The sequence below is a fragment of the Lycorma delicatula genome, chromosome 1 (genome assembly GCF_047948215.1).
Source record: "Lycorma delicatula isolate Av1 chromosome 1, ASM4794821v1, whole genome shotgun sequence".
Classification (NCBI taxonomy): Eukaryota; Metazoa; Arthropoda; class Insecta; order Hemiptera; family Fulgoridae; genus Lycorma; species Lycorma delicatula.
Window position 1 is genome coordinate 241,978,138 of NC_134455.1, and position 26,266 is coordinate 242,004,403.

Genomic DNA, 26,266 nt, shown 5'->3' on the forward strand with positions numbered 1-26,266 from the left:
CGGCGCCAGTTTGGGCGCATAGGTTGGAAAGAAATAGAGCACTGCTTCAAAATTTAAGGAGTGCCCAGCGCGGAGCCATGATAGTATGGCACTGGTGTATTTAAAACAACCTCCTACGAGGCTACTACTGTATTGGGAAAGGCTCTCCCAATCGATTTAGTGGTGAAAGTTCGAGCAGTCATGTGGAAATTGCGAAGAGGTCGGGAGGCCGAGGCATTTGGGATGCGGTTTCGAGCCGGGCAAGAACCGGAGCGGAACGGTGATCTGACAATGCACCGGAACAAAATTTCGTACAGTTGCCCATCTCCCGCCTGCGGAAGAGGCTATGGAGCCTCGCGATGGAGACATGGCAGCTGGAATGGCACACCACGACTAAGGGAAGATCCTTGTATAGTTTTATACAGGATCTGGGGGGATGGTATGCCTCGAGTTCGTTTTTAAGGGCGTCTGGTGCCCGGGTGCTCACCAACCATGTAAACCTGAACCAATATCTGTTTCGGTTTCGCCTGGTGGCTGATGAGTTGTGTGTCTGCGGGGAGGTCCAGTCGAACGTGCATATGATGTTCGACTGCCCTGCTCTTGGGGGGGGCCAGAGATCGAGCCACCCTGGAACTTAGAGGTCGGGGGGAAACTTGGCCGCTCACAAACGGCGAGTCAATGTGGCGAGAGCCGCATTGTAGGACCATGTGGGAGTTCCTCGATGAGGTTGCTATGTTCAACAGTCATCGTTAATTTTAAGGGTTGTGTAATGTAATAATGACTCCTAAGCTCTGTTGTAGGAATCCTTCCTTGAGGTAATGGCTGGCCACCAGCCAAACTAGCTCTAAGCGCTGTTAAATGGAGGACAGGTACTAGCTGGCATACAGCGACCGAGGCACGGCAGCCTAAATTGCTGCCTTTTAGATATAAGAACTTCAATAGTTTTAATTGTAACAAGGGGTGCGCCTCCCCGATTTAGTTTTATTGTTGACAAGTGAGCGACTGGGACACTTAAGCGGGTGCTGTACGGCACCCTGCTTAATTCGCTCACGCAAGTTAGGTAGCTCATTAGGAGCAGATAGGATCGAGGTCGCTATACCGTATTTTAGAGGCACGGAACATTCGGTCTACGCTCTAGGGCGACCGAATGGGGTGGTGGTGGGAGAAATGCCAGCTAACCAATTGTCGCAGGTTAAACATCGGTAAAAGGATTACGATCCATATCCCAAAAAACATCGACCGGCTAACGACTAGCTGTAAGGCGATTTAGAGAAAAAAAGATAACAGCAAAAACTGAAGAGATTGGATTAATTGGCAAAAAAAAAAAAAATGGATAATGTTGTAAAATGTAATTTTGGACATAAAATAGAACAGCAGGAACATTAGTCTAGCCAGTCGTAGAGGTGTAACGGTAAAAGAGTATGAAAATAGCAGATATAAAAATAAAAAACTGACAACACAGTTGTAGGACTTTCCCGTCAGTAGGCTTTCTTCTGACGCACGGCTTATACACACAACACACACACAAAACCTTAATTTGAAATATAATTTTATTTAAATAAAATTTTTTTTGTTTAATTCAATAATTCTAAGGTGCGCGCGCATGCCGTACCCACTGTAGTGCCTTCTACGACGTTTCAAAATTATTACTTTTTTTGAGAGTGGGGGTGCAATTTAGCAAAAGGTTTTAGACAAAAGATGGTTATTTTTTTTTATAATTGTTCACAAAAATATTTTTAAAAAAGTAACGAAAATCACCCCTTGTACTGCCTTCTGCAACTCTTCAAAAACAAAAAATGAAAACCATTTTTAAGATATAACCTTAATTATGCAAAATCCGGAGACGATTTCGTTTTCCCCTTGTTTCCCCCAATCCCTGATCTTTTGAATTGACAATTAATTAGCATCAATGCCTTATATGTAGAATAAATCTGACTAAGTCTGGTCAAAATCGGTCGAGTAGTTCCGGAGATATAAGGTGATTTATAGGCTACTAACACCGAAAACCACATTTTTAGGGGTGTGAGTGAAATTTAGAAACTTTTTTTTTACAAAAGCAGTTTATCAATATCACAAAATTATTTAAAAAAATATATAACCTTAATTATGCAAAATCTGTAAACTTGGTTTTCCCCCGGAATCCCCCACCGCCTGATCTTTTAAATTTAATAGTATCAATGCCGCTAATATAGAAGAAATATTATGGCCAACTTTGGTGAAAATCAATCATGTAGTTCAGGTGATAAAGGCGATTTACACGCCAACATACATAGTACATACATACGTATACACATTTTATCGTGGAAATTTCGATCCTCTTTTTCGGTTTTCTGGGGTCCTTAGTGTTCAATTCGTCAAGATTTGGTGAAAAAAGGATAAGGCCAACGACCAATCGCCACACTTTCTCTTCTATATAGCTATTAGCTGCTATACAGACGGGAAAGTAAAAAGCTCCAACCTGCAATGCTTCAAAACACTGAAAGGCAGAAAAATCGGCTAAATATTTTACAATAAAATACCGATTAGCACAGCAGCGTTCAAAAGGAAGCATTAAAAAAAAGAAGAAAACGTAACAGTTTTTATATATTGCACGGAACACATAATGGTTAGAAAACGCTAAACTGAAGTCACCGCAGTTATTCTATACTTTTCTGTACTAATCTTTGTACGAATATAATTAAGGCAGATTATGTGCTATTAGCATACTTTATAAGTTTACTCATCGTTAACTTCTGCTCTCGTAAATTCCTATTTAAACATTATTTTATCAAATTAAATATTAATAATAAAAGTTGATTTATTGTTATTCAACAACCATATCTCTCAATTTTTTTTTAATTACAAAATCGATGTTATATTTTACCTAATTGTTAGAAACCGATTTTTATCAAACAAGATAGATTATATCAATAAAATGAACAAACGTACTACAAATCAAGTACTTTTGAAAGACAAAAGTTGACATTGGCTAGGCCAAGTATACGTATACTGCACAGCGAAAGCAAGACACTGATTTTGCGGTAACATAGTTACCGCACGCATAGTTACACACGGCCATGCATAGTAGGAGGGTTGGGTCATAGTGGAGATGACAAGGCAAGTAGATGCTACCGACAGGCGGTGGGGGAAAACCACCAATATAAATGGGGATGAATATAGTAATCATTTTCTATCTTGCACTGCCTTAATGGTTACTCCGTCCTGAGTATCACACGAAATAGAGAAACAATTATGTAATCCAACTTCACATGTTTGGCAAACTTCAGGGTAATACGATCAATATGTAAATAAAAAGACTATTTTACTGTGAAAAAACAGTTCTCACACATCCACTTTGGTATTTGACATAAAGGTCAGGACATTTAAAAAAATTAGGGTTGTAAAGGTTCCTAACTCCCTTTACCCGAAACTTCCGACCGAAGTTACTCCAGAAAAAAATTTTAAAATTCTGATATTCAGTTTTTTATTTTCCAAAATCTTTTACAAAAATTAAGAAAGCCTTGAAAAACCTTCTGCCAACAACTCGCTAAATTAACGAAAATCGAAATATTTTAATATCATCTTTATTTTTAAAATATTTCCTACCTTCAAAAAAATATTAAAAATTTTATGGGAGAATGAGATGTTCCGGCCTTCTAGCACAATGAGGTCTCAAGCTCTCTATCTCTCCTTCAATTGAAATAAAATTATGTAAAACTATATTTTAATCGCAGATAATTTATTTTTAATCGCAAATATTTTTAGTATAAGAGCATAACTAAAATATGTAGTAGTTTAAAAAGTTTCAGATTTCCTTATATCGACGGATCTAACTCCCAACGCCCCAAAATTAAAAAAAAAGGTATTGCGAAATTTTTGAAATTTTCTATCTTCAGAAAAGATAAAACAAAATCAAACAGATTTTTGTTGAGATCTTCTCTGAAGATCATCCTAGGCTCCTCAATTAAACTATTGAGACTTGAGATATACAAATTTTATTATTTTTTTAAATTCTTCAAAAATGGAGAACCGGTATCCCAGGAATTTTGACGCCTTCAGGTATTAAAAAAAAATTGTTCTAACCTGTTTTTACGCGTTAACTACTATGAACGGACGACTACCATCGTGGAAATAATTTATTAACTGGAGTTCTTAAGAATGGTACGATAGAATTATAGTCTTTGAGATGAATTGCATTACAATGAACGAAAATTGAAATAATGGGTCGTAAATGCTTCAGTTTTTTAGATTTAAAAATAGAACACATTCTTTCCTACTTACAGAGATAAAAGTATCTGTAAACGATTTAAAATATTAAATACAGTGTTGTTACTCCATGAAAAATGAAGCTGTAAAATACAGCAACTTACAGCAATTACACAGATATACTATTTTTTTTTAAACATTAACAATTCTTCTCTCACATCGTTTAAACTAGGCCTCGACTAAGTGTTTCGTGTAAGCTTATGTACTACTACTGGTGAAAGTATATCGCCTTATACTTTTTGGCGCTATATAATATTACTTTGCTTAAAAACTTATGTTTCAAATACGAAACTAAAATAATAGCTGCTCCAGCCAAGTCAAGTGTAGTAACCTCACATAATTCCATCGTGAAAAGTTTCTTGACAGACAAGCAGTCAGATTGCCGAGCTGTTTTCAATTAATAAGTCTTCAGATTTTCTTTAAAACCTTATAACAACGAACTTAGTTATTTCAGTTTTAAAAAACGACCATTTCTGGGCAGAGTTATGTTTTTGGAAACACGTCCGACAAATGAAAATTATCGATGTAAAATGTCAAAATCGAATGTTTTTTGCGTTTTACATTTAAAGTACAATTACGTTAAAAAAGTAATCGGTAGTTACATTTTTAAATCCAGTTTTAATACAGAAATTACTTTTTTAAGCTCACGGTTTACCGAGACAATCTGACCATCACCGCTGCCGCCACAACCACTCCTGATTGCTAAGCCTCAAAATTCACAGAGTACTCCTACGCCGTAAAAAATGTGTTGCGCCAAGTGACGCGTTACGCTGGGTCTTCGCAGTAGTGAATTTGCAACACTGTTCCGTTCAATGAAATACTGTTTTCAAGTGGCTCTGAACTGTCTTATTGCATTTCAATACCCGGCTTTAGCTTAATTTTAATGACAATCGTCTTATAATATACAACGATGTACAACTAGTATGTAAAGGGAACTAATACATGTAAGCATTACGCAAAATTCCTTACTAACTCATTACAACTAGTGCTAGTACATGATAAAAGAGACGAGTGGCCAATTCAATGTACAACGCAAATCACAGTTTACAACAGGTAGGAGTCGTTTTTAGATGAAAACTAAATTATTAAGTCTCCATATTTTTAACTGGATCAAGTGAAGAGATGCGATAACACAAAACAAGTAGGCGATCCTTCTGCGATCAGGTAACTTTTCTTAATAATATTTTTAAGTATAGGATGAGTCAAAAACTACATACTGCGGGGCTTCCAGTAAGAAGTACTGTCACGTGAGTCGACATGCTTCATTTTGATCTTCGATAAATCAAAGCGTGACCTATTCGATGAAGGCTAACCTCAATTTATCTACTCGCAATGTAAGTTCTAATTATGTTTAATACGCACTAAAACTAGATAATAAGACGAGTAAACTTAATGGCAATCAAAACTGTGCCGATTTAGTTTCTTGACAAGAGAATACTAACACCAAAGGCAGTATACGAAATTTACATTTTAAATGTATACTTTTTATATTTTGTGAATGATTAATTTCGTTCTAAAAGATTAAAATCGTAACTCTTTTTCCAAACAAACAATAATTTAACAGAAAATACAATAACGAATGTGTAAATATTAATAACTTCATTACACGCAGATAGTAGTCGCATATACAAAGTTTTACGATTTTATATATAATTTTTTTCGGAATTAAAACAAGCGTCTTATTTTACAGCGAACATTTTCAAGCAATCTAATCAGTACTTCCTGAAATATTGGTTTGTCTGGCATTTCTCCCACCACCACCCCATTCGCTCGCCCTAAAGCATAAAACCTAATGTCCGTTCCAGAAACGGCTACCGTGCCTCAAAACGGTTCATCGAACAATATCCTAATTAGCTCCTAGAGCTTACCTAACTGCGTGAGTGGAATAAGCGTGGTGTCCTACACCACTCGATTGCGTGTCCCACCGCTCACTTGTCACATATTACTAAAATGGGTAGGCGCACGCACCCCGTCTACATACTAAAATATATGACTTGTTAATAAATTAAAATTTATTCCGTCAAGGAAAGCAACTTGCTGCCACACCTAGATCGCTGAATGTCAGCAAGTCCTTCCTTGTAATAGCAACCTGTCCACCATATCATAGCGCTTGGAGCTATATTTGACCGATGGCCAGCCATTTCTCGAGGGTAGCTTCCTACAGCAAGCGATTGGAGTCGTATATCCCTTAAACTACTGATGACTGCAGAATAAAGCAACAGCATCAAGGTACTCCCACACGGGCCGACAATGCGACTCACGCCACACTGACTCGCCGCTTATGAGCGGCCAATTTTCCCCTTTACCTCTAAGTTCCAGGGTGGCCTGAGTTCTGGCCCAGAACTCTTGGAGGGGCCCTTCAAGAGCTGGGCAGTCGAACATCATGTGCTCCATCGACTGGAACTCCTCGCACACGCACAGCTGCCAGGCGGAACCGAAACAGATATTGGTTCAAATTCGCGTGGATGGAGAGCACTTGGGATCCCGTTGCCCTTAAAAATGAACTAGAAGCGTACCATCCCCAAGTCCTGTATAAATCTACACAAGGGCCTATCCTTAGTCGTGGCGTGTAATTCTTGCTGCCATGCTTCCATTGCGAGGCTGTAAAGCCTCCTCCGCAGGCGGGAAATGGGCAACTGTTCGAAATTTAGTACCGGTGCATTGCAATCACCGTCCTAAGTATGACTGCCTATTTATACATTAGAACCATCAATTCATTATTGTTGCAATAACCATTACCTCAACCATTTACACTGTAAGCTCTTCGTATGAAGACAGAAAACAAATTACAAATAAAAAGATAATATTACGCCAGGAAATAAACAACGATGTTTCTGAAATACAAAAATTCTCAAATATTTACATCAATATTGTTTAGAAGTGGTATACTACTAAGATAACACTAGCGCTTTACATAAAACCGTACTTTTTCCTCTTATGAAGCATACTTTTCAGGTACACAAATTTCTAAGTATGACTGCCTGTTAATACATTAGAATCATAAATTCATTGTCGTTGCAGTAACCAATATTCAACCATTTACACTGTAAGCACTTCTAAAAAAAAAACCCAAAAGAAAAAATTACATATAAAAAATTAATATTACGCCAGGAAATAAATAACGATGTTCCAAGTCAACTCTTTTTCGCAGAATCGAAGTGGGAATAGAGGGAAAATAAATTCAGTTATTAGATACAGAGCAGCAGCTGCAACATGTTATGATATCATTAATGGCATCTTATCTTCTACATATTCAAGTGACGAATCTTTTTCGCTTTGCGGCAGAATTCAGTTTGAAAGCAACGTATCAATAAATGTAATTTTATTAAAGAGTAAAAACAAAAAATATATATTTACAACAAGCACTTCCTACCGTTCTAGTTACACATACATGAAGAATAACTCAATCGGAAATTTTTGAGTGAAGATATTATTTTTAACATTCGTTATGTTTAAAACCTTATATAAACGATGGAAACACACGTTTTAATGCATTGGAAAAAAAACGAATCAGTTTATTTAGATTTCTAATTGCGGATATTCATTTATATAAATTTTTCAGGATGGTCCGTCTCCCCAATGCATTAGGATTTTCAGCTCAGCTCATTTGCGACTGCAAAAACATAAGAACTCAATGTTTTTAAACGACATAAACAGCACTTGTTTACGAATTTTGTGTTAGGCAAAATCATAAACATGCCCAGACATAAACAAGCACAGATGTAGTGCGGTTAAGTGAAAGTTGCGTTGTTTTGAAAATAAAACCCTATTCCTAGGAACCAGAGTACACTTAAGATGAGTAAAAACTGCTTTGTCGCTCAGCTGCGGCGAATCACGGATTAAATAAATCAGACTCTGCCTCTTATTTTGTCCGTGTAGCAAAGCTATTAAAATATGCTATATTCTCTTTTGCTGAAAGTATATGATAGTGTTGTACTTATTATACACAGTTCGTCTGACGAAATTTAACAAGTTATATTATCTACTTTTTGGTAAATGCGTATTGTATAAACGGGGAGAGGTTGTTTTGATTTAAGGTGCATCAGTACCAAACCGATGGTACACACACAAACTATGATGGTACACACTTAATAAACTGCATTCTGATGAAAGCCATGTTTAGAAGAAATTTTTTTTAAAAGGCAGTTTCGTTTTACGAGTGGAAGGGAAAAATTTCCCTTCTTAAAGTATTATAAACACTAGTAAAGCCGATTTTAAACTTCAGATAAGGTTTCGTCCCTTTTATTGTAAAAAGTCTCGCTTCCCAATGCAAATGCACATACATTCACATGAACAGCTACCAAGATCAGATGTACTTACACTCCATAAATCCCTATTTAAAAGCTTACCAAGGTATCATCGCTGAAGCAAACGAACCATCGTTAACTTTCTTACCGCAATACCGAATATATCGCGAAACATAAACCACAAAGGTGGCGATGAAGTCTTTAAATTTTTCTAAAAATGAATAAAACTGTCGAACTTTTTAAAATACGTCCCCGTATACTGCGGTTGTTCGGTCAGAATTAATCTGTGATTGTAATAAAGATGTGCAGACAACTCTTAAAAAACACACAATTTTCCCGACAGAATAAGATCGATTCAACAAAACCTGAATTCGGGGCCTTTTACGTAAATTATTTCATATGAAAGATACAAGATTCTCTTTCGTAGATTAATATAGAAAATCTCTCGACGGTAATTAAAAATGAAGAAAACATTAAAATTTCAATGTTATAATTAAAATAGAATTTGAAACCATTCTTAGCCCAAAAAAAAATTAAGAAAGATTACACAAATCAAACGTTACTTTATCTACTGTTAATTCTTAAAGAAACACGTAAACGTTCTTAACTGACCAAGAAAAAAATTAATTCGATAAATAATACACTACAGGATAAATACAAGAATAAGCACATTACTTTAAACAGATGGAATTATTTTTGTTACTATAATACAGGTACTGATCAAATCAAGTTGGCCACCACCGGGATCTGAGAAACTATAAGTCTTATGGGAAATTTTAATAGGCAACCTTCTATTTTTTTTCCTTGCATAAAAAATACAGTTACCATCTTTTAAATCTGCGCCCTTTTTTTCCAATATTACGGCCAACTTCATTATTTCAAATGGGAACCCCGTGTTTTTTAATTGCATTTTTAGACAGAAAATATTATTTAAAACATTTTTATTCTTAGGTATGTTTCTGTAAAGGCAGCCGTCACGGTGTTACCAGCACACTTTAAACTTGCAAAAAATAAATACAATTTTAATGTTAAATAGTTATTAGCCGTCACCCTTATTCATTAACAATTTGAAATGTTGTCAAGAAGTTAACAAATAACTTAGTTTTAATACTCTTTGTGTTAGTTTCTTTTCTGAAGTGTTTAAATCAGATGGTAATAATAATTTTTATTTTAATAATGCAGTTTGATAATAACGAAGAGGTGGTTATTTTAGAAATTTATTTTTAAGTAACATGAATTTTTAAGTAACATTGAGATACATATGTACAGCGATACCTCTCCAAAACGTAAACAGACATTCACCAAAACCTAAACTATTAGTAAGATTAGTTGGAACTCTACAAAGTACTGGGTCATTTCAGAAAAACCGATACTGCCAATACAGAGTTGTTATTGAAAATACCAATAAAAAGAAAATACCGAAAATACGATTGAAAAAGGAATCTTACAGTTTGTGTGAAAATATTTTTGAATATACTGTTATAAATTTGGGAAATTGCAATAGTTCAATAGACAGCAGCTTGTCGGGTATTTAAAAAATGCATTCGGGAATAAATTTTTTTTCAGTTTAAGTTGAGGAAATTTTAATATGGCAGTAATTTTTGTTAAAATGTTTATTTATATAAACCATTTCCACAATTTTTATATTTTTATTTAACATTTTATTAAAAGTTATTTGTACTTCATTTTTGTGCTACAACTAAAGAGTAGTGTTTTTCGGACAGACTACGCTAAATTAGATTAAAACCATCAGTGTTACGTTTCCGCGAGACAAGGTTTATTACACTAATTTATGTAACTGTGTTAACAGTCTACTAGAATATTTTGAAATTATATCGGTATGGTATTTACTCAAGTTATTTCCACTATTATATCAGAAAATAGGACAAAAATTAAGCATTTGGAAAAATGGTAATAAAGTTTAGCATAACTAAGCGTCCGAAGCTATGTATAATCTTCATAGATTTATCCAAAAAGAAGCGACCGAAGTCTCTTAATTTTAATGAAAATAATAATAATACGGAAAGAGTTGCTGAGCATCATACCCGATTTTCACACAACTTTTCCAAGCAATACTAAGGAATCGGGAATAAAGAATATGGTAGTAGATTTCTTACAACGAGCAGAAAAAGATCGCAATTTTTAAGGACAGAGAGATTCTTCACACAGCTGGTTAACAGTACATTATTGACTTATAAATCCGAATAAAAATTTACCCGTTAACACCATTCCGTGAACTTTACCGGACTACTGAACAGTTTACGGTAAAATTTTGTTTAGTTACCGACAGTGCATTGTATCCTAATATTCAGTTGGACGCTGCAACAAAAAAGTCAAATGATTAAACCGCTTGCTGAAAATAATATATAGTGTAATGAGAATACATTATAACCAGAGTTTTAAAAACTAATTTACCTCAATAAATTTTGAATTATAATGTATACTCTTTTAACTTTCTGAACATGACCGAATTGGATTACACTTCCACCTTCACCTTATGACGCCGTACTCTAGATGATAGGGCAGAAAAAAAACAACTCGCAAACAAAAAGTATATATAATTAACGGAAGCGGCACTAGACCTGCTGCTTCCGATAATTATATCTAATAATAGATATGATAACGATTCTAATAACTTTACAAATGGTAAATTAAGCGGTATTGCAGATTTCTCATAAGCGAGAATTTTTCCAGCAAACCTTTGTTAAGCTCAGTTTGAACTTGAAAAATGAAGTTTGTGCTAATAATAAAAAGAAATTTCATCTTAAATTATTTCAAGTTACAATGAACGTAGCATACAAGGATAAAATAATAATAGTTAAGTTTTACATTAAATAAAAATGAGACCGGCAAGAACGGGACAACATCCAGCAAGATCCCTGTATCATTTCGGTTCCGTTCGCAACGAACAGATTTTTGCACCTAACGCCCTTAATTATTTCGTTATAACAAGCATAGATTTTAAAGGAAGTAAAAATTATGTATTCTATTACTAGAGTAGACAAACTAGTCTAATAAACAAAAACTTTCTCAACCACTGACAGTGTTTATAGCATCTAGACTGTTTTTATTAGATAAAAGACTTTGAAAATCAACCAGTAGATCAATCAATGTAGTAAAGAAGAGTACAAATGTAGAAAAAAAGAGCCAGGAGATTCAAAAGTAGTTAAGAAATACGGTAGGGGACGACGGTAGCGGTGAACGGAACCGGGATGATGAAGAGGAATCCTGTTCAATCAATTCAATCCCTTTCCACGACCTTTCGATTTAAAATATTTAAGCAGTAAAGGCAACATCATCGCATAATAACTACAACAACCCGACCATAAATTGATTTCTATAAAAAAATCATCACACATTTGGCATAACTTATGAGTTTAGTATAGCAGTCGTATTTTTACTTAAGAAAAAACCCGCTTATAAATCACACTATACTACACTACACTATATTTAAAATTGTTAAAACGCTTTTAGCAAATTTTTTTTAATATTATAGTAAAATTGGATGTTGTATGTATATTACTCAGATACTCCTTTAATTTATTTTTCATTAATGTCAAAGATTTAGTGTTTTCAGAGATTTTACTCTTCAATATAATTAAATTTCTTTTGTTTTTCACATTAAAAAAAAATTAAGAATATAAATTATCCAATAATATAAATAAAATAAAATTTAACGTAATTAAAATATCTGATGTGGACACTAATGGCTTCCTTGTACGCCTATTAAATTTCATACACACAATTTTATCAAATGAAAAGTAAATACAATTTTATTTCATTAATAATTCTGATATTTTTCTTCTTTTTTTATTATTATAGAATTATTTATCGTAAAAATTTGTTACAGTTATAGTCTGAACCGATGCACCTTCCCCTTGTAAGATCAAAATAGTTCATTAATTAAAATTTTATTTGCCTATAACTCTGGAAACAATGAAAATAAGTACCACTTACGATACGTCGTTGAAAAGCTCTTAATGAGGGCTTATTTACTGCAGTTAAGAAAAAGACCAAAATCCAATTTATTTTGGATTTTGGGATTTTTTGGACACTTTTGGTTCATTCGATTGCAATCAAAAGGAGAGGCGCACAACTAGATGTTACAACGGTCCTAAATCCAACGGCTAATGGATTTTGAGTTATGCGACATACTCGTACGTACGTACGCACAGACGTCACAATTGGTCAAAATGGATACAGGTATGGTCAAAATGTGAATTTCTGTTGAAATCTGAAAACCAAGATTTTTGGCGATCACAATACTTCATTAACTTCGTACAAAGAGGTAAAAATGAAATATTATATATATATTTTACTGTAATGTAAATATACCCGGTGGTCTATTTAAATTAAGACACATCAATATGTCAAAAACTACACATTTTAGGAAAAAATGTTTCCTCTTAAAGTTTTTCCATTTTAAGGGGGAAATACGTTTACAACCTATGTTGTCCTTGATAATTTTCTTAAATGGAATCTATACTTTGCAGAATCGAATTCTTTGGGAAAAAAATTAAATTGATAGTTTTTATTTTCTAAAATTGGTATTTTTTAGTTATTCATCTTCAAAAATGCTGCAGGCGTATAAAAATATGCGTTTTTAGTTTCATTAGGTCCGGCCCGTCTACAATAAATAGTTGCTGTGACGTGTATCCTCCTCCCCTTCTTTCATGATAATTTGAAGGTCTTTTTTGAATTTTTCGGCTTCATTTGCGCCGGCTGTTTCACCTTGAATCAAAATGTTATATAAGTTTGAACGTTTTTTAACATTTTCAAACGGTCCTTTGTTTGCATTAAACGGGTTGATATAATCAGCACGGTATTTAGGTCTTAATAGTTCATGCAAACTAAATGCTCTTTCACGAATAACAGTTGTCACGGAAATACGACGTTGAGTACAATCTTCTATGAAAATGTTCGAAAGTTTTTCAAGTTCAACCGTTACGGAGGTCGAATATAAGACATTCGTGAAGCTTGAAGAAGAACAGAATTTTTTCCAGGGATCATAATTGTATTCTTATTTTTAATTATTGAATAAACTGTTGATTCGACAAGGCCAAGGTGATTTGTGATATCAATGTTACGTAAACCATCATCGTGTTTTTTTTCACTTCCAACTTTGTCTCATGATTGATAGTTTTCCTTTTCTTTCTCGTACATTTAAGGTAAGACATACCAAAAACGAAAAATAAGTAATACGAAAATAATTCCCAATAAAATCCTAAAATATGTCGCACAATAAATTACAAATATTGTACGCGTACTACCTTTTTAATATAATATGTTGTCGCGTGTTCACGGTTCGACAATGATATTGAAACGTAACAAACGTAAAAATTTCATATAAATGCAATTACTATTCGAACAACATAAAGAAATAATAATAACAATGATAATTCGTATATATAAAATAGTAATTCAAATAAAAAGAAAGATTTATTTAATGACAGATACATTAATAAATACCAAAATACAGTCCAATTTACTAAAAACGTTATATGACCGCTAGAGACGAATATTGCATTCACAACAAAATAAAACTAGAAAAGTCTAAAGTTCATACAATCCAATTTCAACAAAGTATTACTCCTTTTGCTGTTTATAAAAGATCAACCCAACCATCTATCAATGTTTGGAATACAGTCACCTTCAATATTGCTCATGAACACGGAACAACTTTTTACATTCAACCACTATTCACAAAGGAATGCTCGCGATGTACTCTTCACTCATTACCAAACGCTAACTGTGATCGCTGTCACCGCCACCGCGTCGAGTTCGGGCTTGTGAGACTACGCACTGTTATCGCAACTGCGCCGAAATAATCCGCAGTCCGCTGGTCCCCGGCAATGTTTGAACTTCCTGGCCTGCAAATCCAGTACCCGCCTCATTAATTTCGCTGTTGAAGCGTAATTATTTTCACTGTCCGCACCCTTACGTTTTTCCTGTAAGTTCTTATTCAAGTCCGGTAATCCTTCTGGTCGAACAAGAACTTTCAGAGATGCTGTTATCTGTATTACAAAGAACAAATTGTGAAGCAGACCTGTTATTCTAGGAAATGAATCCCTTTTTGTTCCTTCTAGATTCTTCTTTATTTTCTCTTTCTTTCTTCTTAACTGGAAGAAATCCGTTATTCTGGTCCGTTATACAGGCCCTACTACAAAAATATATATATATATATGTTTCCCTAGTTTAAGGTTTCCTAAACAATCAAATAAATCTTAATCAATAAAAATTGTAATCGTCCAATTAAAAAAATAAGTAAACAAAAATGAGAGATTCAAACAAAATGTGCGGGTTTTAAGTAACGCCAGGTCCCGTAGTTCTGACTATTAACAACCCACCAAGGTGAAACCACGTTTAAACTATAAAAACTCCAAAATGCCGATGTTGCCTCTTATGAATTTCTTTGACCATTGACAGTACTGAATCCTTTTAGCATTATCAGCATTACTCAACTAATGGAGAAAACCAGCATTCAATACGGATAACATTTCAGCATTCTCCTCACCGCAGTGAGGACTGAACCAAGCGAAATGTTCTTTCTCGGATTACTCTACGCAAAGATTTATGAAATCTTGTAACTGCCGCTTTAATGTCTTGTATGACCTACACCAGGCACGTTACTGGGTTTAACACTGAACCTGATTCACGAGATAAATTAACTGACAAACGAGATAATTGAACTTAACTAACTTCTAACTGAACTTTCGCCAAAAGATTTCGTTTCTAAATGAGTTCCCATCACAAATAAAGTCCTTCAACAATTAACCGCATTTTATCAAACGACACCGCAACCTTGTTTAAAAGCCAGTGCTTGCAAACAGACTGGCAATTCTCAAATGTGTAGGCAATAAGCAATCCTCACCAGTCCAGTTCCAGTCGTATCGACTTCCACATTACTTCACCCATCTCGTACCAATATATGGATTTAGTATAAACTATCGAGTGATGGCATCTCTTTTAAGTAAACACCCGTGTAATGAAAAACGCATAACTTGATTTTCTAAAAAAATATTATAAATTCTATATATTAATATACAGCAAAATTTACAAGCAAATTTTTATTGCTCAATAATATTTACTGGATGAAGTGACTTTTATGCTAAATGGCCACGTGAATAAGCAAAACTGTTGATATTGGAGCGATAATAATCTCAGATGGATGTTGGAACTTCATCACAGCACCCTCAGAAAGTGAACGTTTGGGCAGGAATCGTTGGTCATTGTGTTGTAGGGCATTTTATTTTACACGGCAGTGTTACAGGAGATGCTTTACAGCAGCATTTTAGCAGGTAGGATTTTACCAAATATTCGGAAAAATGTTGGACAAGAATTAAATAATAACGTATGGTTTCAACAAGAAGGGACACCACCTCATTATTATATAAGGGCCCGGCAAATTTTTAATTCATTTCCAAATCGCTGAATAAATCGTAGAGGAGCCATAGAGTGGCCTGCGTGCCTGCCAGGTCCCCAGACCTGATTCCTCTGGATTACTTTATTGGAGGGGGGTATCTGAAACATAATGTTTACAAAATAAAACCTTCAGACATTGACGAATCAGCTCGTATACACCAAACGCGATACAAGGTATAAACGGATATTACTTGAGGGGTTAGACACTGCCAAGCGGTAGAGGGGAAGTATTTGAACATTTATTGTAGTATGGTATGCTTTCAAAATTTATTTCATAAATAATTTACGATCGAAAACATTTATTTAAAATTTTAAATAAATATTGTAATATATGAAATTAAAAATCACTTGATATAGCCGTTTAATTATTTGTTGTGTAGTAAATTACTAGTTATTGTTTATTATTACCAATATTATAGCACTATTTAAACTTCGTTATTGTATGCTTTATGAATGTAAAATGCATGTTAATGCGCAGCGCCTTTTACCTCGTTTTAAAGTAAACACGATTTTTCCGTTATTGCAACTTTGAATTCTTTTCTCGAAATGAAGTCATTAACAGAAAAACGGGTTCTTACCATTGTTTTTCATGTAAAAATTTTTAATCGAAATCCTGTGTCATATGTTCACCTACCTATTTAAAAAATTAAATTTGATTTAATAAAGCGGATAAAAATTAAAAACCCACCCCATAATGCACATTTATCTTAACTACGTAGAACCCCATTTCTTTCTGCCTCCAAATACCTCTCATATAAGCAGTATAAAGCTGTTTCCACACTTAAACAACATAATATGAAATATATATATATATATATATTTCGGGTGTTATTATACGCGCGCGCTAATATCGTGTAAACTATTCTTTCGTTTTACATTCAGAATAAGCCAAACTATTCGATTTATAATAAATAAAACAATACACTTAAGATTTAAGAATTTCACAAATTTATCGTTCAAATTTAAATGTTAACTTTAAAATCTTTTGAGGGGGTTAGTTTTAGAATGGGGTGAGTAGAATATCCATCCACTACCATAACCTATGACGGAATCTTGTATTTAGCAGTTACTCAGCCGATGAAATTACCCTTCTTTATAGTTTATTTCAGGATAATTATACTCTAGAACTCGACACAAAAAAAACGGGTTTTCTGAGTAAACCTAATTGGAAATAAGTTAAATAAATTTTGTTGTAAAAAATTAAAACTTTTTATTTCAACAACTTAACAACGAAACAAGAAAACATGCAAATTTAATTCGAAATATACTCTTATTTTTAATTTTAAAATATATCTACATCAAGAAAAACTGTTTTGCTTTTTTTTACCTTTAACAGTAGTAACTTAATAAATTAGTAATTTTTCATAATTACAAATTACAATCGATTTTAATCTCTATCTTCCAAAATTGAGGGCGAACTCGGTTAGTGTTTCGGGGTTTCCCCTCATAGATTCGTAATCAAATTTCTCGTCGGTAAAGACAATATCAATATATTCATGTAACTTTTAATCGGATACCAAAGAACTAAAAATAATCGCATTGATTTTTATGACTGGTGTGCACAGACAATTGCAATTAAGACTTTTGTATAATATATTTTTTAATAAATTATTTAAATTTTCCCAAATAACGTCAATAAAATAAGCACACTGTTACATAATATGACCAAACGTCGAATACGTAACGAAAAAATCGTGTGACTTCATTTCTAACCACGATCATTAAATCCATCATTCTGTTTCGTAAGAATGATTATAATACTCTACAAACCAGTTTACAATCCAAAGTATTATAATATAATATAAATATTTCCAAATATAAATTTGGAAATATTTTCAATTTTTCCAGACTGAAGACAAAAAAGTACCTAGAAAAAAATGAAACTTTTAAACACTTTACAGCGTAATTAAACAGAAAAAACCATGGGACGCAATGATTTTACTAATGTCGATCGAATATTGGCGTAATAGATTACGGCAGCATCGATCGTCATTATTTTAGTTATGACGAATGACAAAATACAGACTCATCATTCCATGACACGAATACAAGGAAGATGATATTATTATCTACATCTTAGCGTTTACAGTACAACCTAAACAAACAAAACCGCCAGGCATATTTAAAACAACAAACAAAAAATTATATTTAAAAACAACAAACAATAAATAAACCGATTACTGGTTCTTAAAAGCCTAGTTATTACGATTAGCTATTAGAAGAATAGTAAATTAAGACATTATCAAGATCTCTGGCCGCATGCATTATATACCAAAAAAGAAACCAATATTACTGTAACTAATATTGGACAACTATATTACAAAGAGACGGTTAAAGAACAGCAAAAACCATAAATGGGGGAAAAATCACTAATTGGCGGAGTAATTTTGAAGTGAAGTACAAGAAAATAATGGGAAATTTCTGCATATTTTTAATACAGAAATTACATTGAAATCGCAGAACTAACGGTAACAAAATAATAAAAATTTAAGTTTGTTATTTATTTTAATGTATTACCTTTGCTTTATCTCGCATTGATCCGCGTCCGAGAATGGCCATTTTTGTCATAGTATCTTCTTGAAGCCTCTTTAATGAGTTGCCTTTTGGACCCAGCAGCTTTCCCACAAAATTAAACTGTAAAAAAAATATATATACATTAAGATTTGCATTAAATTAAACTACTTTACAGAAAGCTAAATTAGAAATAATAAATGTACGTAAATTATTACACAGATAACTCCAAACAAATTGAAAGTCTTCAGCCGACTGACGCTCATTAGTTATACGCCAAAGGTAATTTTTTGTGTCTGGTTGATATGGGGATCGGGCAGAACAGTCAGTTGCGATAAAAAATATTGTAGGCACCAAAAGAGAACAAAAAAAAGATACGCCATGATAGAGACATGTACTAAGAAGATAGTCATGCACACGCACCAAGTTAGTTTTTGATAATTTTAAATTAAAGGAGAGGAGAATTTAAGTAAATTAGCGATCGATTCAAACAATAAAATCTCTCCCGAGGTTATTGAAAAAAGAGATATGGCGACAGCTGAAAAGTATTGTTATCTCCTTAAAAGTAAGGAAAGATGGAAGCCAAAGAACGTCGACGGACTGACACTAACAGGATGATAATGAATAGGAGTTGAGAGCAGGGAAAAGTAAACGGAAAATTTAGGGAGAATGAAAATGAAAATCTGTAAAAGTGAACCAAGTAAATGCATACAATCATAAAAGTACTTTTCCTCTCGATTCCCTTGTGAGAAATAATTTTATTCATTTAATAGTTCTAGAATCGGGACAATTTTAACAACTGTGATAAGTAACTGGCGAAGTTGGAACACACAAAAAAAAAACATTTACACCGTGAGAAACCGGCGAGAGATTTACTGCGTAAAAGCGCACAGAAACAAGAAAACCTTAGGTTAAATAAGGCAAGACAATTTAGTGAACTCTATTCGTTAACAAACTCGAAGAGCAGTTGGGGTACGGAAAGCAGAATCGTCTACATCTAATAAACCGGGTATATAAAAAAAGAAAATCGCCGCCATACGCGCCAATACCAAACCAGCTTTCCCATTTTCCCTTTCCAGTCTCCGAATATTAAACTCGTTATTACAACCAAAAGCAACCTTCAATAGATAAAAATAATATTATTTCAGTAGGTAATTTAAACATTATTAAAGGCATAAAACAGAAGAAAAAATTAACACAGAGTAGAGTAAAAACTACATCGCAATATCAACATGAACCTCTCTATGAAGGCACTTGTACTTAATTTTGAGAAAATGATTCCCGTTTTGCTCATTATTATAGTTACTTTACAACTTCCGATAATTTTCACTTATGTTACATAAAAAATAATGCATCAACAAGCCGAACTACAAAAAAATAATTGTACTCATACAATAGTAAATTGTATATTATACTCTAAATTGTACTAATAAAATATGCCTCAATAAGAATCTTTCGGTTCGTCGTCTCACTCTCACTGACTCAATTCTCCCTCTCTCTCTCTCTCTCTGACTTAACACGTTTTACTGCAGTTTTTGGACTTACAATTCTGTATCGCAACCTTAAATCTTAAATGATCAACTTTTGAGCACTATCATGCAAAATGATGTGTTTGTATCCCGCAACTCTAGAAGAAAAGTTATTATTTAGACCATAATGAAGAGTAAAGAAAAATATCTCGTTATCGGGACAAAATATTTTTTTGACAGAAGTTTAACAGAAACTGGTCTACTTAAAAACTTTATAAATCCCCGGTGATCGAAAGGAGAAATTAACGAAACTAGATATGCATGAAAAACGTTCTGTGCAAGTCCTGCCGGGAAAATTACCCGGGAACCTTTTTCTTGAAACAAAAAATGAAAATATATTTAATTTATTTTTATAAAAACATTTATCCATATACGTATGTATATACACTGTAAATCACTAGCGTTATATTAAGAGTACTACGTATACCTTCTTAATGTAGCCGAACATAGAATAATGGTCCAATAACTACTAACTATTAACTTTAAAATCCCATCATACAAACTCGTCTCTTCCACGCCAATCGCCTAACCTTTTCACTTACTCGGCAACTTCCCATCGCTTTTTCTGTTCGGTTTAGCCCAAGCGATAGGAACCAAACTATCATCACTATGTTCACATACTAGCAGAAGATTGAAATTGCACAGAAATAAACGCAGTTCTTATTTTTCTAATGAGTCTACGTCCAACATCGGTGCGCTTTGATTTCCGTACCGGGTGAAGCGGAGAATGATGTACACATTACTTAAAATTTATTCTTCATTACTAACATTTACTTTTATTGGGAAAAAAAATTAATTCTAACACTATTGAAATAACATTATCGGAGCGCTCTTAATTACGAAGTACAAATGTACTTTGGATTCGAATTAGGCAAACCTTTTTTTTTTTAATTTTAATCTAAACCTGACTTCGTACACAATAGCGGTTTAATTATCTTCAGTGTATTTTTTTTTTTAATCTCGTGTTTTCGTGCTACGTAAGGTTTATAAAATCGTTACACATCAATTTCTATAAAAACCATTTATTCGCTACGTAAAAATAAATTAGTTCGCATATATATAAATATAATTAACACGTATATGCCTGATTTAATATCGGCGGACAAACACGAATGCAACTCAGATGTAAGCTGGCGCACAGTATATGGACGCGCTGATACAGCAACACTACCGCCGCGCAGTTCTCCCACCATAGCGGCGCTGCGGCTCCAATAAAAGAGCGTACACGAGGATGAATTTTCAATTCATCGTCGACCACCACCTGGAGAAGACCAAGAAGAAGAAGAAGAAGAAGAAGACGGGAACACCAGGTGGATGCCAACATCCCCGCCGGAGCAGCAGGCCTGGCCGGCCTGCCGAGGGAGCCGCTGGACGCGGACGCTACCTTCCCGCTCCAGCTCCACCTCGCCGGGCTTCAATCGCCCTGGCCGGCGGACTCAGCAGCAGGAGCTCGGGGAGAACCGCCTCGGCCGAACCGGCGAAGGATGACCGATGGCGACCCGACCACACTGCGGGGCTCTGGGGGTCTCCACTGCCACGCTGTAGTGGTGACCCAAATGCCGCTGAGGGAAAGCTCAGTCTGACTTTAATGGACGAGCCGCAACTTCCCGATTTCGCCGGAGACCAGCTTCTGGACTCAACAGCTCTTCTCAGAGTTAACGCAAAAATACGGCCCTTTTCAGGACCACCACAAGGTTATGAATTACGAGCCGTCAAAACCATCAACAGCCCTTCTCAGGGCTACCATAAGGTTAGCAACTACAACGTTCCGTCGAATCCATTCGGCGACAATATATATATATATATATATATAAAATCAAGTATGATGTAAAAGAAATATTTAAAAAAATAAATAATTGAAAATAATCATATCGGCTAATAAACAATGAAGTTTTTCGTTGTAATCTAAACCCGGGAAATTGAACATGTTAATAGTATTATTTTTTTTTTCGGTTCTGATACAAATGACAGTACATCTCTTTGGCTATAACCGGGTCAAATTTTCTCGTACAATTATAGGACGGAAACAAAAGTAAAACTTTTACAATTATCTTATTGTATGTAATTTTTAGACTCGCTAATCTTTACCTGTCCACTACGTTGTTCTTTTTTTTAAATTGAAGCTCTTTTATTGCATTATATGTGCAACATCGATTTTTAATAACCCAAAGAAACACGCACAAAAAAAATCCACAATTCGTTCAAACAATTACTATAAAATAAAAATGAGTAAAAACTGTCCAGATGTCAATCTTTACACCATAAACTTATAAAAATATATAACATCAAGATGCTAAAAAAAATTATTTACGCATATGCAGGATTCTTTAAATTCAATGAATACTCATCATCACCTAACGGAAAGTAATGTACAAATTTTGTAAAAAAGTTATAATTAACAATTTGTGTAATATTTTAAGTTTAAAAAATGTTGAGTAATTTGAAAAAACTATTTGAGTTGATACTACTTATTACGCTATTAATTATGGAAAGCGCTAAAATGTCGAATTAACCTTTTATGTTTGTTGTAATTATGCAGAAATAATGTTACCAAAAATGTTAAATTCATACAATCCAATTCATTTTGTTTTCACAAGTTTCAAACTGCAGTTATAACTTAATTAAATAAAATGGACTTAACTACTTATGAAAAATAGGGACAAAATTAGCAACAATTGTAAGATTGGCTTCAAACCTTTCACAAGAAAACACATTAAATGCAACGCTAAACATTAAATGCGGCAAAGAAAACATTAATAAATCGCAAAGAAATGACCGTGTTTCAATAATATGATTAGGTTAAATAATTTTAATTAAAAAAAATTACATTAAGCATTTAATTAGACAATTTTATTTACGATACCCCCAAAAAAGTTTAAGAAATAAAATATGAATTGAACGATTAAATTTAAACAAAAACATAAACATACACCTCCTTCTTCACGGCAAGATATGATAAAATTAAAAATAACAAAATTTCTTCAGAAAAACTCGGCCATTTGAATATGCTTTGGTAAAAATGGTGGGCGTTTACTAGGATATCTTTACCATTCGTTAAAATACCACGAATAGGAAGAGGTGATTTGAACTTCCATGTCAAGATCCATTATTTTTTATCAAAATAACAGCTTCCCGAATTTTTGAAGATCTAGTTCGAAAGTGTGCAAAGCCCGCAGCAATTTCTTTATTTAAGGTGAAAGGTATTAATCGACGGATTAACTAATAGTTATAATGTTACTCTTAATATCTTGAAAATAATAGTATTCAATACTGTTTTTGACACCTGCATACTTGCACACAGTAATAAGAGTGCATTTAGACGAAAATCATTTAATCAATGCGATGTAACATCCTATAATTTTGCAGGATAATTCCATCAAATAGTCAGAAAAAAACATGCTAGTTTCTTCGAATGCAATAGAAACTAGGAATTAAGTTTGCTATTGAAAGAAATAAGTTTTAAATCGGAAAAAGCAACGATGGAAAGCAGTGCACGGCCGATGAAAATCCTGGACAGAAAAGATGGAAACGACTTCTATGAGGAGAGTACAGATTGAAGATTCCAAAGAAGTAGCGCCTCAGGGGCAACGAAACTGTTGAATACCTAAGATTTTTTATTGGCCCGTATCTGAATACTGTACATAGACTTGGAATTAGTGCAAAAATAATTTGCAATTAATGAACGATAAATGAAAGCTAATTTTAAAAAAACTATTGTTTTGTCTACTGCAGTTGCAAAAGCACGTTTTATTTTAGAAAATTAATAGTTATGTTAACACTTTTTTAAAAATAGTGAACGCAAACTCGCAAACGTTTCACTAGCATAGATGTTTTGGCGGTGTTAAAACATACGTTTTTCAACGTGGGCGGTAACGCCCTTGTAAGCGTTGGAGGCCTTCAGGGGGGAGATGGTAGAAGGCCCACAGAAAATTGCGCGTTCAGGCAGTCTAGGAACGCGATAGCCAATTAAAAAAATACAAAAATTTTGTTTTTCTTATATTTTAAACTAAAATTAAATACCTATACACTAGTAAGAAAAATTAAAGGAACACCAATATTTTACGATAAAAAATGATTGTATTCAAAATACACTTAGAGAGACGCGTAAAAACAAATTAATCCTCGAATACTCTACTTTTTGACAGTATACTACAAATTTAAAAATTCATCTTATTAAAAAAAATAAATCAGCGAAAAGAAATTTTTTTTAAATTTGAAATATGCGTTTTAATTGCTCTTATTTAAAATGTTACAACTGAGAAATAGGATATGACACGTTTGAAAACAATAATTTCAATTTCTGGTTTTTAAGAGCGAATCTTAAAAAAAGCAATTGCAATTATTTTTAACAGATGGTAAGTTTAAAAATGTTGGTAGCGCTAGAAAACTTTTGATTCTGAATGTGGGCGGTAAGCGAAAAAGTTTGAGTCAGTGTGTTAAGTGATTAGGTGATACACAATGTTTAAACGATTGCCACTGCGCAGACCAAAATATGCTAATATCTATCTGTTCAGTGCGGTAACTGTGATTGTGACGTTTACAAACATAGAAACTTAAAAAAACACTCAATTTTACGATTTTTAATATTGAACTTAATGAAGTTCAATATGAGAAGTGGCACTTTATGAAAGTTCAATATAATGAACTTTACCAATCGCTTATAAGTTTAAAATTATAGATCAAAGTTTGTTTAAAAAAAAAAAAATTATATATCTTTTGCACAAAACTGCACTACTTTACCATATAGTCTGTTACTTCATACAGACAATAAAAAATTTATTTCAGTAAAACAATTAAACATTAATAACACTATTTTCAATTATCCATAAAGATTAAAACGCACATACGCCTACATTCAGTTATTGATTAACACTATTTTGCGAGCAAAATAATAGAAGAAATTATTTTTAATATCAAAACTACAGCATCATCAGTACCACCGTAGGAGAAGACACCCTCCGCCAACCCCCTCTGTTCATAGCCCTTATGGGGCGTTATCGGAGGTGATTTTCGAAACCTCGGCTTTTTGGCATATTCCAGTCCACTTCGGCCAGGATGCCACTGATGCGAATGCCACGAGTAACATTCCCATCGGTATACCTACTATTTAATGAACTCAAAACAAAATACATCTTACAGAGTCTTAAGTAAGACTGAAAGGACCTAACTAAACAAAGCAACTTAACTACCTACCCGCAGAAGGTAAAAGTGAGTTCAACACAACATGAAAAATAAAAATACTACTATACAGAACAATAACAACACAGTAACAGTGAAACAAAACAAAGGACAAAAACATAATAAAACAAAACAACAAAAACAGAATAAGGGAAATCCAAGCAAGAGTCTAAATCCTCAGCAATCCTTTCCTTTGCTAAGTACACTACAAAACTCTACTACCGCCCATTCGGCCTGACTCCTCCAGTTTACACGGAGATCACACGCCGAACCGATAAGATAAAGCCGACAGATGGTCTCCGTACGCATTAACTCGTTCTTCGAGCACTCAAACAACATGGTAGGTGTCATCCAAAAGTCCACACACTGAGGACACGTCCCAGAATCTACCATGCCGAATTTCTGCTATCTCTCCCTAAAAGCACCATGGCCGGAAAGAAATTGCGTCACATTTTTATTAGGGTGCATCAAAGAGGAGTTCCGCAAACCAACATTTGGAAAGAGATCATGCGTATAACATACACTCTATCTCATCCCATCTGGCTTGCCACAAAGTATTGCCATGCCATGTTGTTCAATTAGCAACAACATACCGCTGCTGCTTCTCAGACGCAATCAAGTCTATAGGTTTCACGCCTGCAATCACCAGGACTGCCTCCGCTGAAATAGTACGGTAACCACCCGTTACCGTTAACAATACTAGGCGTTGAGCCCTTTATCCTAATGAATTTTACTCTATCCGCCCAAACAGGCGCAGGGTATAGCATAACAGCCTCGCACATGCATTTATACAGGTGCTCATGGTCTTAAAATTAAGACCGCAATCAGGATTCACCACACGTCGAGTTCCGAAGAAGGCATTGCAAGCCCTCTTCGCGAGGATGCTTCTTAAATTGCAGTTTCTCCTCAAGAAACTGCCCCGAGGTACTTTTGAACCTGAACACGTACTTTAAATGCCGGCCTGCCATCGAAACACGGACTCGCCGACTCACGCCAAACATACTTTTCAGGAGCATAATCCTAGTCTTTTCCGGGCTAAACGTCAACGTGTTGATGATCCCACAGTTCAAGCATCCTGCAAGCCCGAGTGGCTCGGAGTTCAAGCTCCCTCTGCGAGCTTCCTTCGTCCACCAAGAGCCCATCGTCAGCACAGGC

The 26,266-nt window shown here is 34.3% G+C and overlaps 1 protein-coding gene across 8 annotated transcripts in view; it reads right to left on the reverse strand.

Annotated features, from left to right (window-relative positions):
* The window catches only part of LOC142329928 (KH domain-containing, RNA-binding, signal transduction-associated protein 3-like), a 267,918-nt gene that overhangs the window by 92,055 nt on the left and 149,597 nt on the right, over nucleotides 1–26,266 (reverse strand). For all 8 annotated transcript variants that reach the window (XR_012757626.1, XM_075374943.1, XM_075374918.1 and 5 more), the window contains exon 3: nucleotides 18,411–18,527. Coding sequence is in view for 7 of the 8 variants with exons in the window: in XM_075374943.1 (XP_075231058.1) it covers nucleotides 18,411–18,527 (117 nt within the window). In the remaining variant the exon portion in view is untranslated. The remainder of the gene's footprint in view (nucleotides 1–18,410; nucleotides 18,528–26,266) is intronic.